Source organism: Quercus suber, unplaced genomic scaffold (assembly GCF_002906115.3).
Source record: "Quercus suber isolate HL8 unplaced genomic scaffold, Cork oak 2.0 scaffold_189, whole genome shotgun sequence".
Lineage (NCBI taxonomy): Eukaryota > Viridiplantae > Streptophyta > Magnoliopsida > Fagales > Fagaceae > Quercus > Quercus suber.
The window spans coordinates 473,344-491,909 of NW_027069647.1; the positions used below are offsets into that span (position 1 = coordinate 473,344).

Consider the following 18,566-nt stretch of genomic DNA (forward strand, 5'->3'; position numbering starts at 1 on the left):
GTGTGAGGACATCCGTGCCAAGAGCCATTATGGCCGCAGCCCCCACTGGGCTTCCGGTGCGGCAGAGTCTAGGCGTAACCCCGATGGCGCCATACAAGGTGGCCCGGAGGGATGTTGTTAGAGTACCTAACGTCTCTCCTCGGAGCGCACCCCCGACGAAGAAGACGTGCGAATTCATCTCATGGGCGGTGCTCGAGTGTTGCCGTCTCCAACGGCCAACACTCGTGAGGATTGGAGAGAATCAAGGGAACATCATGAGGGAAGGTATCCCGGAGCCCCTGCGTCTGCTCCTCTCTTTGTTCCAGCTCCGCCGCACCGAGAAGGGAGTTGTTGGTGGCCTGGAAACAAGATGGTCCTCCCCCTTCCCTGCTTTTTGTGTCAAGCTCTCCCATTCTCTTTATACCAATAAAAGCACGGCTTGACACTTCCCTCTAGCTAGCTTTTTTAGGGCGGCTCCACCTGGGCCTCTGATTGTAGAACTAGCTGGTAGGATTAACTTGTAAATTTGTTTGTGAAACACGCCTGCCTGAGCATCTGATTGTAATTTGTACTGTTTCTATTTATGAAATAATAATATCAAGATTTCTCTTTTCGCTGTCAAATTTTTTATTTTTTTTTTACTTCGCCAACCTACTGTAAAACGACCGCTTAGTACAATCGCCCGGTGGGCCGGCCAGCACCCTAATCCTCCCCACAGACGGCGCAAATTGTAGGGACTCAGTTTGGATTTGACCCTGAGTATAAATGGGTTTTCAGCCCAACAAGCCCAAACAATAAATTTATAGAGAGTGGGTTAAAGGTTTAGGCGCTGCCCGTCGTTCATCAAGTATGAACTCTTTTTTATAAAAGAAAATACTTAGAGTTTCTCTACAACTGGGGGGATGCTCCTCGGCCCATGGCCGAGGAGCCCCTCTTCTTCTCTTTTTCCCCCCTCCCTCTTTTTTACTTTTCTTACTTTTCTTATATAGTCTTCATCTTCCTATCTCCTTCTTCCATCTGTTGATCATCCATTCGCTTCTCTTCTGGCCGTCCGTCCCATCAGAGGCCTTATCGGTACTCAAGTGGTTCACTCTAATTAACGTTACCCTGCTAAGGGGTTATATCCCCATTAATGCGGCCAGAGGGGTTAGGTGAATACATTAAGTGTGAATGTAACAGCTTGCTCTGGGCTTGTCCCCTCCCAAAAATTATCCTTAGTATGCTGAGGACGAAGAGGTCCTCGGCGTGGGTCAAAAAAGAGGCTTTCCCCAACTTAGCCTTGGCTGGTCAGTCTTCCTCGGCGCTGGCCTTGGGCCTACTATGCGATGGGCTGTGGTTGTCAGGCCCATGGGCCCCACAATAACCTAATAAATAAACAATCGTAAATAACTATAATTGTTATACAAATTTTAATGTAAGTATAAACTATAGTTTATTTTTTCATAACAAATTTAATTTGCTCAACAGTATTTAACGTTTTATATTTTGAAACTGTTGCATAGTCACTAACCATCAAAGTAAAAAAAAGTATAACAATTACCTATAAATTTGGAAACTAAAAAGTCAAGAAGGAGAAAAAATGGATAGTTAAGGTTTGAGAATTTCAATACCGTACTGGGACATTAGGTAGTTGATCTTTTCTATATAAAAATAATAATAATAATAATAAAAGAGTGTAAAATTTAAGACGACCATCATTGCGGTGAAAAAACACCCAAAAATAATAATAGAAAATAAGATGGATAACAAAAGAAAATTGAGTTAAACAGTAAAGTGTCATATATGGTGATAAGCTATAAATTTGGACAATATAAAAGCTTAAAAGAGAAAATATGTAGTACTATTGTTGGTGGGATGATTTATGCAGCTTTTTCCCTTTTTATTTTTATGTGTCAGGATTGTTTTTCTATAACAAGACACTTCGTCTTTTTGAATTTTTTTCCTATGTTAGGCAAAACATTTAAGAAAGGAACCTAAATGCTATAATCTAGGGGACTTTTCAGGAGGGGTCAAGGAGGCAGTTGCCCCCTCTCGCCCCCCCTTGGCTTCGCCCCTGGTTCCCACTATTATCCTCCATCATCACTCACTTGCCTTCATAGGTTGCCCCAATGCCAATTGTACATACAACCATTGCTCCATAACAATAATGGATTGCAATGACTAGGGTAGATAAGTTTAGTGAATATAACATATAAATAAACAACTTAATTCAAAATTCCTAAGTGCGTATGAGTTTGACTATGTTATATTAACTATTTATTCTTTTTATTCTTATTCAATTTGAGATTTTACTCATACCTATATATTCAACAAAATATTTGGTTCCACACTTTCATGTGAATCGTAATTGTTGAATCGTTTATTTGAAATTTGTTTTAATTTGGTGTTTATTTTTATTGTACCACCTCTTACACATTTATCAGTTGCAGGTGATATACTCCTGAATTGAAGTATCTTTTTTAAGACATGCATTTTTATTATTGGTCTAACTAAGCACATTGCAAGGCTTGCATATGACCCAATTACAGGTGATATTGCTCCCTATGACAAGTATAATTCTAGGAATGTGACCAATCGCCATCAAGCCAGACGGATTGAGTATGTCGAAGGAATTGAACATTAGATATCTATTTCTTGAGCCATCATTTTAATCAATTAATTTCATTTGATAAGTTAATTTACAAAGATCCTCTCATTGATTTCTTAGAGCACTATCCAAAATATCCATCTAGGGCATCTCCTACTATTTCATATTAGTTTTGTTATTCAAAATTTTTCTTTCTAAGAGAACAAAATTGGTAAAGGCTTGAGGATGACAGTGTTGTTTACGTAAGCTTTAACACCTACTATTACCAATTGACAAATTAAGCAAATGAATGATTAAGAAGGTTTCTTCACAAGGTCATGTTTTTTTTTTTTTTGTTCATTTTTTGACTAGTGATTATGTATGGAGTTGAGAATTGAGATGAGCAATGGCAGAAAACAAGGCCACCAAAACACTCAATTAGACCCAGTGGAGTGTGGTCCTCATGAGTGCACCTCAAGTTAAACTTCCAGCACATTTCTCTCACGGAATTTTCTTTATGTGACCAATGGGTCATAGATTTTTTTTTTCTTTCTCTGTGGTTTGGTGGAGACTTATGCAAGGAAGGCTCTAGAGAATAAGGATTTCAGTAACAAAAACAATATCCATATTAAAGAAACATAAACTGAGCTATCGTCTTCATTACGCAAACAGTATTCTTCTTTATGGAAATCAAAAAAGCTTCTAGTAAATAATGGGCAGAAATGATTTTGGGGTGGTAAATTTTAAATAATAAAATAAATATAAAACATACTTTAGCGAATAACTCTCTTTTTATTGGAAAAAAGTCCCTTTATTTAAAATAAGTTTAATTTAATTAGTAGTTTTAATTAAATATTATAAATTTAAATGTGTACCAAATAACATGTTACTACATCATTTAAAAGGTTGAATAATAAAATATTTATAAAGTATTAAATTAAAAAAAAAATCTTAATAGTAGAATAAACTTTTCTTGCTTATATAGTGAATGAATTTTTCTTTCTCTTTTTAAACAAATTTTTTTCCGAAATAGTGGGGCCATCATTAGACCTTGTAGAGGAGCTTTGCAAAGTTTTTCAATCATAATCCTCTGGCCAAATTGTCCAAAAAGTTGATAAAACAAAAAACATTAAATCATTAACCACATTTCGCAATAACCTCTTTTATTTAATTTTTTGCTTCTTTTTAAGAAAACACATTTGGCAACCTTTTCTTCACTGTTTGTTACATATGTTGCCACTTGGCTTATATTACTGGAAACGTTTATATTTGTACTTGTCATCAGTTACTATATATTCATTCATCTCTTTCTCTCTCATTTCTGTTGTGAAGCTTCAATATAAAACATGTAGTAAACAACGCATGTTAGTGTTTGATAAGTACATAGGGAATACTGAAACTGGTCAGTTTAAAACAGTGCAGGCAGGGCCTCATGATAAACACTAAGCCTAACTCTTCAGCAGAAGAAGAAGAAGAAGGCCTCATGATAAGCGAAAAGATGGGTGGCCATCGCTGCTGTACCAAACAGAAGGTTAAACGAGGCCTATGGTCTCCTGAAGAAGATGAGAAGCTCGTCACATATATCACTGCCCATGGACTTGGAAGCTGGAGTTCTGTCCCAAAATTTGCTGGTAATCATTCCTTCAACTCTCTCTTTCTCTCTCAAAACACACACAATTAACGTGTATTCTGTAATTGATTGATTTATATCAAAGTAACTAGATTTATACAGCCATAGATTTACATACATAAATTTATATGCCCAAGTGGTTGCTAAGTGGAATTGTGATTGCTGCAGGATTGCAAAGGTGCGGAAAGAGTTGTAGATTGAGATGGATAAACTATCTAAGACCAGATCTTAAGAGAGGTACCTTCACTTCAGAAGAAGAACAGATTATTATTGATGTTCATAGGATTGTGGGCAACAAGTAAGGATCATTTTTTTTTTCATTAGAAATTAGTGTTTGTTTGGTACAACTTCTTTCTTAAACGTTTTTAAAATACCTCATTTAAAAAAAATTGTACTTAAAAAAAAAGTGAAATTTCAAAAGACTGTACTTTAAAGAGTATGATTTTAAAATAGCTTTACTAAACGTGTAAATATCCATCATCATTTTTTCTTTTTTCTTTTTCCTCTTGATTTGGAGTAAATTTTAAGAAAGTTTTGTTTGGCTGTAAAGATGGGCTCAGATAGCCAAGCACCTCCCAGGAAGAACAGACAATGAGGTGAAGAATTTCTGGAACTCATGCATCAAGAAAAAGCTTATGTCACAAGGGTTGGACCCAAACACTCACAATCTAATACCTTCTCATCAGAGAGCCTCTAAAAAGGTTGCATGCAATGTATCACCAAACCATCAGCAACCCAATTCAGTTTTTACTCTGAATTCTCAGTTTACAGATGTTTCCACCTTTGAAATGAAAACACCTATCATTACAGTACCTGAAACTGATCAACCTCCATTGCTTCAAAACCCTAATCTTGTTTGGAATCAGAGTTTCACTGATTTTTCCAGTTTCCCTCATGTATCATCAGTTGAGAGCACACCCAATATTTCTTCCTCATCATCCTCTTCCGTGAACCTATCCGGTTTTGGGGTCTTAAATCATGAGAATTGTGTTTGGGGTGCCAATACTCTTGAACCCTTCGAGGCACCCGGATTGGAAGGAGAGCAATATACACTGACACAACCACAGCAAGAGAAAGATAAGGTTTCTGAGATGGTAACTAATAAGGTTATTCATCAGCCCATGGATACTTCATTTGATGGCTCTAGCTTTGATCTTGGGTTTGTGGAGTCTAGCCTTATGTCTGATATAATGTATGATGAATTGAGCTCTATGGATGATTTTGCATGGAACTAGTACTAGCTAGTAGGCCATAACATGTGTACATTACTAGGTGATGCTTAATTAAGGTGTGGAATTCACACACTTCAAGTACAAAGCTCTCTTGCCCACCATCAATACTATATAAAAAAAACCAATGACAAGGGTCAAGATGGTTTTGTTGCTTCTAGGACTGCAGACAAAAATGACTGACCTTTTTTCTTTTTCTTTATTATTATTATTATTATTATTTGAGAAAGTTCTTTATCTTTTTTTAATTGAGGGAAATTGTATAATATTTGTACTTTTTTTTTTCTTGCATGTTATATCTACTAATAACATACAATACAGTAATTTTGTTAACCGAAGTTAAATGTCAGATACATTAGCTAGTAAGGTCAAAGTAATAAGTCTACAGTTTTTTAGTACTTTTTATTTTATACCATGTTTGACTGCGATAGATTTAAAATATATAAGACAATATCTACGTCAAATCCAATAATAGATTCCACAACGGTACATGATAAATCATGTTTCATTCTTGTAGATTCTAGTTAGCTCAACTGGTAAAGTTTCTAATAATTGAATAAAATATTTAAGATACAATTCCTGCCTATACCAAAAAATGATTAATGTCTTGATCTGATAATAATGAACTATTATCAAGAATAAACAATATAAGTTGAAACTCTAAAAAAAAAAAAAAAAAAAAAGTATCATTATTATCCTTTTATTTATTTATTTTTTGGGATAACACTAAAATAGGAATTTAGATAGTAATTTTGTTACGTCCTTTGGTAACTAATGTCAAAATAATAACTTCATAGTTGTTTCATATTTATATGTTAATTATTTTCGTTTGATTGTGATAGTGTCAAATAATGTCTATATCAAATCTAATGATCGATTCCTTCATGCCACATATAATAGTAATTTTATTTATAACATTTGCTAGTAATTCATGTAAGATTAAAACATAACTCTATGGTGTCTACAATCCCAAAAACATTTGTGATACCATAAAATGATCTCTCTCTTTTTTTCTTTTTGTTTTATAATTGGATAACCATAAAATGATCCTTAAATTTTAATTTTGTGTACAAATTATTAAATTCAATGGGTTTCAGTTAGTTCAATTGATAAAATCACTGATGATTAAATAAAAGATCTGGGGTTCAATCCCCACCTACACTAAAAACCGATTGATATTTTGATCTAATAATAAAGAGCCATCATCAAAAGCGAACGCCATAAGTTAAAACTCATTACAAAAAACTATTGAATCCGTATATTGATATTATGCAAATATAATCTCTCTTAAATCTCACACGTGATTATGTCGTCAAACACATTCAAAACCTCATGATTTGACCACTAACATTTGTTTCCTAATCTAAGATTCTAAACTATTTTGCATAAATCATTGGGGCATCTCACTTTTATGATTTGTACTATATAGTATTATTTTACTACACTACATTTGCCCCCTCAAATTTAGGAAGATTTAGATCAAAACTTTCAAATCAACATGATGTTTGATGCACCATTTCTTGTCGAACACTTTCTTAACATGTCGAAATCAATATGCCTACATAGATTTTTTTTTTTCTTCCAAAAACGGTTAAGATCGTGTGTGTGTGTGTATATTGTGATTAGTTTTATAAAAGTGGTGTCAAAATGTAGTTATATAAATAGCTAAAACAATGTTATTCCAATTACAACTTATATAATGTCATTAAATGAGAGAAAAAAAAATGGTGTCCCCAACATAGTAACATGTCTATTTTGGAATTGTTTTTCTAATTTGTAATTGGGTTAATAGGAGATCTCTTTGGCTATAGTCTTAATGGGCTGTAGAATTTAGTCTTTCATAAGTTTCGAAGCATGTAATATCAAACAAATATGATTTTTTTTTTAAATAATTCAACCGGTAGTATTTGATAGTTGAATAAAAGATCTATCCTATTTACACCAAAAACTGATTGATGTCTTGTTTTGATAATAAAGAAATATCATCAGGAGCAAATGTCATAAATTGAAACTTTCTAAAAAATAAAATAAAAAGATGACACCGTTATACATTGTCACTCTAATATGATAATCCTTGTTTTTCCTAAGTAGAATACAACATTTTCCACGCCCAAATCCTTAACTTATAAAAGTCATTGAGAATAGCCCATAAATATATATTAGTCTTCTTTGTAATTCTTTTTTGACTAAAACGACAAATTTCTTTGTAATTCTTATTATATTTGTGGAATATAGAATTTCAAATAGAAACATAAGAATAATATATATCTCAAAGAAAGCTGAAAAAGAGAAAGAGGAAAGATAATACTGGTTGAATGAAAGGTAGAACAAGACTCGAGCAACCTGCCGTAATTGGTGCATGTTCAGAGTTATGGACAAAATTATAGACAATCATGGTTACGGTGTGAAAGTTTTGACCAAATCCTAAACTAAACATACTCAGTAGGGCAGTTTAAATAATTGTTATAGTAGATCTAGATTTGAAGAAAACGAAAGGAGAAGGATGAACTTATTGGTTGTACATGGGTTTAATTGTGGAAGAAGTAAATGAAACGCAGCCTTTTCCTATTAGTTTTTTTTTTTTTTTTTNGTAATAAACACTATATAAACAGCTAAGCATATCTTGATCAAACAATAACAATCATTAGAGAATGACTACAATGAGCATTTAGCTAGTAAATGATCATCCAGACATGCAATGCAATTAAGAGCAATACAAAAATCAATTGCATGTCCAACACACAACCAATGCAAAATATATGAAGTATTTGCATCAAGGATACAGGATCCAACAAGGGCACAAGTGTGTAGTACTCAAGATAGTGCAACAAAATCTAAAAGTACTTAAAAAATGCTACAAAGCAAGGATATAAAACACAGAGTACTAAAATTAAACTGAAAGTTTTAAACCAAAGTACTTAAAGTTTTAAAAGAAAGCAATGTAAATATCCAAGAGTTATAAAAACTATAAAGGTAAAAACAAATTAAACCGCTAAACCACCAAAAATAAACCAATATCTATGATCTGTTCTGCTCACCTTCAAACTGTGCGTCTACCCCTCAAAAATTTTCTCCCCCTTTCTAATCAGAATGGCCAAAGAGGCTAAAATTGCTTAGATTCTGATTCAGATCTCTGCTCCATTGACATGTCTTCGATATGTGATGGTAGTGCCGCAATCTGGCCTTGAATATAAGCAAATTGATTTGCGGTGTGCTGCACATGGGATTCGAGCATGCCATATGTCTGCTCTATCCTTGCAATGAGGCAATTAAGAAGATCGGGTCTTCGTGCTTGAGCTTGGGAAGACAGTTGTGCAGAGCTCTTCGGGGTTAAGGTGAACCTATCAATTTCTTCTTCCGTATCCCTAACTTCTTCCTCAACCTCTTCCCTTGGGATTTGAGAAACACCTGTTCTTGATCTGGTGATGTGGGCTTTGCTATGTGTCATCGTATAAGCACCAATGGCATAGTCTCTTTACACAATGGTGAGACTGCTTGGAATCTTTAGCTTGGTCTTTGCTATGAGACCCATAATGAGACTAGGGAATGGTAATATTGTCCTTGAGTTCCTCTTAGTGATACTCTTGGTCAAGAGGTGATATATATGACTGCATATGTCGATCTTTTTATGTGTGAAGAGATCATACAGGAAAATGGTTCTTGGTCCAGACAATGTTGTCAAGTTCATCATCGGGTAGAGGTTGTGAATCATGACATAGGCCAATGTCCTCATCTCCGCATTGAAAGGTAAATGTTCAAATAGTGTGTAAAACACCTTGAATGTTTAGACCCCCAAATTACAAATTACCAATTCAAGCTTATTATCAAATAATGTACGTGCGAAAAATGAAGATAAGCTATAATAGAATTGAGAAAACAATCTAAACTAAACAATATCACAACCACAACAGAAATTAAATGCCAAAGATTAAGGGAAGAGAGATGCAAACACAAAGACAACACAGTGATGTGTTATTGAAGGAGAAACCGAAGTCCTCGGCGTAAAACCTCTCCGCCACCCTCCAAGCGGTCAATAATCCAGTAGAGAATGAAGTTGGGATACATGAACAACAGAAGACCCTCCAAGCCTAATCTATCCAGTGTATCTAAGCCCTCCAAGCTTCTTACTTCAACGAGGTTACGCCGAACCTTTGTCAACTAATATCAATTGGTCCGTTCCTACCTGCTTCCTAAGCTCCAATAACTTTCTCACTGATATGGGTATGGTAAGATAAGGATTTGGCTAATGTACCTCTCAAGGATGTATCAATGCAGAGGGTGAGAGTAGAGGAATTTGGAGAAACAATGATGAAGATTGTGGATGAGTCAATCTTGTTTTTCTCTAAGGTTTCTCTCTCAAAATTCTCTCTGGAAGCTCTCTACAATATGTGGGCATAAGGGGTATTTATATTGACGTGTGTTTAGCATGCGAAAGGTCAGTTTTTCCCAAACAGAGTGGTCTGGTGACTTGGCCTCGAGACTTGACTGAGTTGTGAGTCTGAGCCGCGAACTAACAAAATGGCCAGATTGGAAGTTTTGTCTTGTAGTGCTCCAGTTATCGTGACTCTTCATCTCCTCTGCATGGTTCACACGTGTGCCTCCTTTGGCGACTTGCAAGCCGTGAGCCAGTCGTGAGATCCAGTCGCGCTTACATGATTCCCACCTAAATACAAGGTTTCTAAATGTTGAATTACAAGCAAATTGACACGGAATAAAGCCAACAAAATGGTTGATTAAATTCAACCTTATAAAAGGGATGGTGTTCATTGACTTCTTCTTAAGAGAACCACCAAGGCGCTCCGCCATTGGTTCAAGAGAGTCCAATCTGTCATCATATTGCACAAAGATTGGCTGAGATGGTGGACGAACTTCTAAGAATTCTTGAATGGAATCCCTTATGATAATGAATTCCTTTTGACACACCCAACAGTTAATGTGGTCTCCTTCCATAGTGGCATTGGAGAAGAATTCCCTTATGAGTTCAGCATAAACATTGCCACTTGGATTCAACAACTTTGTCCAAGTTCTCTCTTTGAACACTTTAGGTATGGTAGTGTTTTCAAGGGTCTCCATTTGTACAACCCTTTCCATGATGATTGTTACCCTTTTATAGCAATTATTATATGCCATGTTTGCCTCAACTGTTCTGAAGCTCTCTGAGTCTGTGTGTGGACACTTTGAGGATTTTTTGGAAGCAGAGTGCTTAGTGGGAGACATCTACAAAAACAGACACAAAGCAGAGAAACAAGTGCAAAAACAAAAAACAGGAACACAAACTTGATTAGTGTCAAGTTAGTCCATAAAAACAAGTACTAATTCCTAAAAAGGAACAAAACAATGTCACATAAACATGTTATAAGTGCTAAAACATGTAACATCAATAAAATGCAAAAAAATGACAAATGTGCAAGTGTGTGCATCAAGTGTGCATGTGGTGTGCATATGTGATGCATGTGTAAGGCATGGCAAAGCACATTTGGGTCAAATTATGTAAAACACACAACTAATGATCAAAACATGATAAATAAGTTAAATCATGGTAATTTCCAAAGTATGGAACTCATTGGAGTTCAAAACAATACCAAAATGCCATTTGGGCATTTTATCAAACACTTGGTATGCACCTATAGAACTAACATGTGAGCAATGCATGAATATAAGTGAAACTTGCCTAAATACATGTTAAAATTGCCACAAGGGGCCAACACAAACACAAACAAACCAAATGGGACAAAGCTCAATCAAGAAATTGAAAAATTTTTGACAAAATTTAAAGTTCCCAACCCTTTTTCAAAAATTCCCAAATTCAAGTAAAACTTAGAAATTTTCTGCATAATCTAAGGAAATAAGGATAAAAGATGTTAAAAAATACCTTAGAGAAGTTTTTGAAATGATTGTACTTGAAAATTGTTGGGTTTTTGAGTGAAAATCAGTTTTGAGTTGGAAAGAGGCACGAGGAAGGCAAAGTGAGGGAAATATGATATCTTTGAAAAAACTGTCTACATCAGCTCTTTAAAACTAAAAACACGCATTTTTTATGGGTTAGTTTCTCGTGAAGTTACTTGCAAAAAATGCCTCTGAAGTACAAAACTTTTCGCAAGTAGACTTTACTCGCGAAATAGTAACAAGATAGTCGTGAAAGTTTCTGTTTGAATTTTGTGTTTTCATGTTTTGCCTTAATCCATTTTCGCAAGAAGAGCTTAGTCGCGAGCTTTTTGTGAAAATGCCTCTGAAGAAGTTTTTGATGAAAAACATGAGAAATGCAATTTGAACAAAAACTCAAAACATGAAAGCATAAAAACACTTTCAAAAACATATAAAATACTCAAAAATCTTTTTAGGTTTGATCAACAGGCAATTGAGTATACACATCACATTTGAACATGTACAATCACACAAATGAAATAAATATTCATTAAGCAAAAGTCTCGTGTGTTGTGTGTGAATATCAAATGTGGAATAGTCCATAGTCCAAAGTGAAGTTTCAATGATCAATTCAATCAAGTCATACACAATTGGTACTAAGTCAAGTGGTTTATCTTAATTATAGAAATGAACATATATGACCTCCCACAAGAGAATGATTATCTTTGAAGCTTTTCATTTGGCTTCTTTACATTTGATCATTTTTTATCTTTACATCTCATTTTGTGATTGATGCTTGAAATTTTTGATATTTCAATTTTGTGAGCAAGCCTTTGGCTTTTTGGGCACTATACATTTTAATATGAGTTGCTTTCCCTTTTTCCTAGTCAAATACTACTTTGTGCGATGACTTTTGCAGATCATTATCTCTTTTTGAAATTTGACATTTGTTGAGCTATAAATAAAAATCAATAAAAAGGTGTGGGAAGATATATAGGCACAAGTTTATGCAAGTATCAAAACCATCAAGACTATTCACCAATCATTCTTGACAAGCTTGAAGATCGATTTACAATAGTCACACATAGATTTTAAGATTTTTCCCACAAAGATAGATGTGCATATATAACAAACTAAGCTCGTAAATGTACTATGCCATTAGTACGAAGGTACTAGGCCAAACTCACATGTGATACACACAACATAAGCGATCAAAATTTTTATAGATTTTTCAAATTTTATGAGTTTTTGAATTTTTCAACACACAAAAACAGAACATGTAAAGTAAGATCAACAAAAACAACAAGTACAAAACAAACTTGAAAAGAAACATGCTAGAATGTAAAATATAAGCAAACAACCAATACAAAGTCACAATATATAGGAAGAATTGATGCATGGACATGATCAAATACTTATGCATGTGTACCCTTCTTCACCCATATGGCATGTGCGTTTGGGGTGATATCCTTAGAGGATTGGGTACTAGAGCTGTGATTCTCAAACCTTTGACTGAAGCTTGCCAAACAAGAAGTGATGGTATCAATTATTTTTATCACATCACCAAACCTGGAATCAGCTTCTCGCCTTTTTGATTGCTTGGCATTTCAATTCCCTTTTCCTTGTCCTCTTAGCCTTTGAGAATCTGCTTTCTTCAATGCGTGAAGTTTATAGTAGTTGGGTCTTGTGTGTCCTCTAACTCCACAATAATGGCAGAAGTGTTGAACTTGAGGACCTCTTTGAGACTTTGGGAGAGACTTCCCTTTAGCCTTGGGTTTGGCCACATATGGATTTTGAAGTTTTGTCAAAACCTTTTGATTAGTTCCATTTGGCTTCTTCTCCACTTTTGTATTCTCAACACTTGGAGTTGCTACCATTGGCTGCTTAGCTTTAACAAATTTCATCTCCTTAGACACATTGGCACTTGAACTACTCTCTCCGAAATATCCCAAGCCACTTTTGTCAGAAGAAAGCTTTTGATGTGCAAGCACTTTGTCAAGTTTCTTGGAGGCAACACACTCCACTTTGGCATTAGCTTTAATCACTTCAAGCTCAAGAAACTTGATCTCGGAGTAGGCTTCGGTTAGTTCTCCATTCAAGGCCTTAACTTCACACTTCGTTTCCATGTACCTTACAAGTATGCTCTTGTAGTCTTGTTCAGCATTCTTCATTTTTCTAATGGCTGCCTTAGCCACTCTAGCATACTCTCTGGTTTTCTCAAGAAGAGAATTATAAGATTCTTGTAGTTCCTTGGTTCCTTCATCTTCATCATTTGATTCTTCCCAAATTCCTATGGACTCTACTTCAGTGTGCTCACCAAGTTCTTCCACTAGAAGGCTCAAATCTTCCAATGAATCTACGAGTGCAATGGTTATAAATGTGGAGTAATTTCCTTCTCTATCATAGCTTTCTTTTGAATCAGAGTTTGAACCATCTGAGTCATTGAGGGTAGTTGCAAAGACTTTACCATTTGCCCTCAAATAGGTGAGGCATTCTTTCTTCACATGCCCATGCCCTTTGCACTCAAAACACGTGACCATTTTAGATGGTGAGGAATCTCTTGAATCCTTCTTCTTGAAGTCTTTCTTGTCCTTTTTGAACTTTGAAAATTTTCCCTTCTCAAAAGACTTTCCATCTCTCTTGAACTTTAGGAACTTACAGAAGTTCTTGGCAAGGTATGCCATATCCCTTTCAACCTCATCCTCATCCGAGGAGTCTTGAGCTTCCAATCTCTCATTGACTATCTTGAGAGTAAATGATTTGCTCTTCCCTTGAGATGGTAGAGATAGCTCATAGGTTTAAAGAGAACCGATAAGTTCTTGAATCTTAATCTCATCAAGGTCTTTGCTATCTTCAATGGCAGTGTCCTTTGCACGGAAACTCTCTGGCAATGAACGTAGAATCTTGCTCATAATCTTGGAGTCCTCCGTCTTTTCTCCCAAGTTGAATTTCCCAATCACTACTTTATTTAGCTTCCCATAAAATGAGTCGAATGACTCGTCTTCACTCATCTTTAGCTCCTCGAAGTGTGTGGTAAGCATTTGCAACTTGGTGTCCTTCACCTTTTTGGTGCCTTTATAGGTCGTCTCCAAGATTTGCCACACCTCCTTGGCAATTATGACATGAGAGATCCTATGAAATTCATCAGGGGAAACACCACAGAAAATAATATTTAAAAATCTTACTATTAGCATTAGCTGCCGCAAGAGCTGCCTTATCCTATGTGGATTTGGTGGCCTCCGGCCTAATCCATCCTATCTTGATAGTGTCCCAAACACAATTATCAATAGAATATAGGAATGCCCTCATACAGACTTTTCAAAAAGCGTAATTACTCCCATTAAAGTATGGAGGAGGATTAAGCAATTGAGATCGGTCCATCTCAAATAGGGTCTAGGATCACACTTAGGTAATGAAATCACAGCAAGTGTACCCGTTCTGATACCAACTGAAAGCTCAAATTTGTGTGAAAACACAAGAGTTATTTAGACCCCCAAATTAAAATTATGGCTCGATTAATTTTACTCTAACTTATACTAAGTTTGGAATAGAGTAAATGTGAGCGGATAAACAATAGCCATATTCATCAAATCACAGTAGTAAAATGAAAGCCAAAAGAGTAGGGAAGAAGAATGTAAACACAAGATAACACGCCGATATGTTATCGAAGAGGAAATCGAAGAACTCGATGAAAAACCACTTCGCCGCCCTCCAAGCAATAAATCGATCCACTAGAGAATAAGTTGGAGTACATGAATAACAAAAGACTCTCCAAGCCTAGTCTACCCCATGTACTCGAGCCTTCTAAGCTCCTACTACCAATTGACTTCACCAAGCCTTGTCTTCTCTAACTCTCCGGATCACACAATTCAGCTCGATTGCATCCACCAAACAAATGGCTTCTTCCAATAATTCCCAGCAGCACTAGAACCTCACTTTACACTCAGGATGAGTGTGGTAAGTGTTTGGGTATCAACCTCTCAAGGATTTGGAAATAGAGAGGTAGGAGTCGAGGAAAACCATAATGGATTGTGTAGAGAATTGTAGTTATGACAATCTCTCACTCTCAAGGGTAATGGCTAGGGTTTTCTCTCTGAAAGCACTCCTCAACATATGTGGGTAATGTGGGTATATATAGTGTGGGTAGAGACCTCGTGTATCAGATATGACAGATTGGCAAAATAGAATGTTTTGTGAGTATCTCGCGGGAAGGCCTTACTTGGGAGACACTCGTGAAAACCAGCTGTCACCATCTCTCATGACTCTTCGCATTTCAATCATGTGTTGAGTATATGTTTCACTTCGCGGGAAGGCTTCTCGTGAGCTACCCACGAAAACTTCTTTGGTCTTCAATTTGCCTTGATTCTTCACACTCTCTCTCACACACAACCCTTGCAAAGAAATCCCACATAAAATACAGGATACAAAAGATTGAATAAAATTACAATTAAATTTGGCACATAATTAAAGCCAACACAAATTAGTTGTAAATCACAACTTTACACATTCAAAGGAATTGATGAACGAGTTGTTGACAGAGGAGGAGCTTTATAATTCAGATCCCTCATCCAAAACAACAAAAATCATATAAGACGGTGTTGGTTGTTTCTTCTAATGAATGAAATTAGACCAAACAAAGTCAAAGCTAGAAAATACACTAAACAAAGAACGCATTGAGAATTTTCTCAACAAAAAAAGAAGAAAAAAGAACGGATTGAGAAATGTGTTTAAGAAAAAACATATGTAATCTCTCAAAAGAAAAAAAGAAAAAAGAAAGAAAAAACGTATGTAATGGTTATATATTTCTAGCTACTGAGAAGAAGCTACTATGTCATACGATTGGGTGATGTGATGATGACGGTTTAATCACTTAATGTAATAATACAATCCTTTAGTAATGTACTAATATTTTTCTTTGAAAGTGAATTTTATTTTCTGGCCGAACTTTGAATGTTATTTGTACTACTATTTAAGGGGTTTCTCTAGTTTGGGATCTTCATTTTTTTGGTTCAAAAATGCCTGTACACCCTTTTGTTTAAGTAAAGACAAAACTAAAGGACAATCTGATAAAAGTACAACTCTAGCTCTCACTAAAACATTGCCTAAAAAATAGGATCACTCTCTTGTTATTTTTCAACTTGCTTTATACACTTATAAATTAAATTCTCAAAATAAAAATTATATATACTAGCCTTTGAGCATGCGCTCACGTGCTTACTCGGAGGCTCTTTTTTTTTTTTTTTTTTTTTTTTTTGTTAAAGTTCTTATGAATTGGACTTGAACAATAAATATCCAACCAGATTCAAGTACGCACGATGGGTGTTAACTCTAAGCCATTGGGCTCATGATAGCTACTAATTAATAGGATCCAGGCCACTGCCAAATGTTAAGTATGACATTTGATATTTGATGTGACTCCCCCAGTAGGACTTGGGCCACTTAAATATTAGGTATTCATGAAAGCTAAGGGAAAAATTATTGAGCCACTGACAGCTTTTCCAATATTTAGTAAAAAATTTCTTTAAATAAATTGTTAATTTATACGAATATGCATTAATTGAACTCATTTATGTGAGACAGATGCTAACAGGTACCGTAAGGCTTCCATTAAGATTATGGGGAACCGAACAAAAAGCCTGCTAGTGTAAGTAAACTAAGCAAACCAGAAAAATAAAAGGGACAAAAACATTACGTGACCATACCAAAATGAGCCTTTTTTTTCTTTTTCTTTTTCTTTTTTTTTGATAGGACCAAAATGAGCTTATATACTGTATACGGGACTACCTTTGAACGTTCAAATTTTGTATTGAAAGGTGTTATATAAGTGGATCTTATGCATTGTTTATAAGATTTATAAATTTTTATTTTCAGTAATTTCTTATTAAAAATAAGTTTTATGATATTATTTATACATTTAAAAATTATTTTGCTATTGTATTTTTAGTTTTTAACAAAATAAGTTGTATCTAAACGAACCCTGAGGGTTAATTTGGTTTAGGAGTGAAAAAGTGGGAGGATAGAAAATGGTAGGAGGATAAAAAAGTGAGAGGATAAAAAAAATTTTAATTTCTCTTATTTTTGTTTGGTTGAGAGTGAAAAAATAGAGTGATATGAAAAGTAAGTTTATATAAATTTACTCATATACCCTTTTAAAAAAAAATGATGACTAATTAAAACAAAAAGTAACAAATAACTATAGAAAAAAGCAATAACCCAATTTATTAAAAAATAAAAATTATGTACCAAAAAAAATCATGTCTAGTTAAACAAAAAAACAAAAACAAAACAACTATCAAAAAAAAAAAAAACAAAGAGAGAGAGAGGCAACCGTGCCTAGCAAAAAAAAAAAAAAAAAAGGATATGGGTATTTTTGTCCATTAAACAGCCTTATTTTCTCTCTTTAGTTTTCTCTCAATTTTGAAGATAAATTTTTTGGTGGGCCCGAAGAGAAAACATCTGGGTCTCACATTTATTTTCCTTTTTCTCCACCCAACCATACACACTAAAAAACGTTTTCATTCCATTTTCTCTCCAAATATTTCCATCCACCTTATTTCACCTCCAAACAAACACACCCTAAGTTAATTCTCATTCTACCCCGCAAATTCGGCACAACTCTCCACCTTCTTCACTCTTTTCTTTTTTTTCTTTTTTTTTCTGTTTTTGGTAAAATTTATTTCATTAATGCTGAAGGGAAAATCTCTTGCGCCCGAGACCCATATTTTATAGACATGTAAATTTTACAAGCGTGTGAGAGAAATAAAGTAAGGCAAACCTCATATAATTTTTTTTTTCCAAAATTTTAAGTATTTTTATTTTCTAGATCATATATACACATGTTCTGATCTTTTAATTTGTAAAGAGAGTGCGTGGCTTCTGTTGTAGTGTTTTTTCTCTTTTAGTCTTCAAATATACAGTTGCACGTTTGAGTGTGAGAGAAATAAAAGAAGGATACTATCCCTTAATTAAATATTTAATTTTTAACGTACATTTACACTACTTCATATAAGAGTGAGGAAAAAGTGTGCATTAAATGTTTATAGGTCATGTTAACGAGTGTTCTTAAGACAATATTAATGAGTATTCTTAGAGTAATGGTTAACAATTCGGTTTAAGAAATGTTTAACACCACTTTAATGAGAAATAAAAAGAATTGTCAAAACATTAATTACTTTTTTTTCCCATAAAACACTTTTTAAATGAATTGTTAACCATTACCTAAGGGCATCCGTTACCATTTTCCAATGTATATTAAACAGTGTTATGCAACACCTCTTAATAGAAAAAAGTGTTTAGT

General features: G+C 34.7%; 1 protein-coding gene across 1 annotated transcript; it reads left to right on the forward strand.

Moving 5' to 3' along the window:
• The first annotated feature begins 3,763 nt into the window (after positions 1-3,763).
• Positions 3,764-5,652, forward strand: LOC112010947 (MYB-like transcription factor 4). The gene is made up of 3 exons (XM_024043331.2): positions 3,764-4,176; positions 4,344-4,473; positions 4,726-5,652. Exons 1-3 carry the CDS (start codon positions 3,978-3,980, stop codon positions 5,408-5,410), a joined length of 1,014 nt encoding a protein of 337 aa, XP_023899099.1. The 5' UTR covers positions 3,764-3,977; the 3' UTR covers positions 5,411-5,652.
• The last annotated feature ends 12,914 nt before the right edge of the window (positions 5,653-18,566 follow it).

What these genes read in the sequence shown, in the direction of transcription:
- LOC112010947 (XM_024043331.2), top strand. Translation starts at nt 3,978, where the DNA reads ATGATAAACACTAAGCCTAACTCTTCAGCAGAAGAAGAAGAAGAAGGC. An exon ending in TTCTGTCCCAAAATTTGCTG is followed by an intron (nt 4,177 to 4,343) that starts GTAATCATTCCT and finishes TGATTGCTGCAG; the next exon opens with GATTGCAAAGGTGCGGAAAG. An exon ending in CATAGGATTGTGGGCAACAA is followed by an intron (nt 4,474 to 4,725) that starts GTAAGGATCATT and finishes TTGGCTGTAAAG; the next exon opens with ATGGGCTCAGATAGCCAAGC.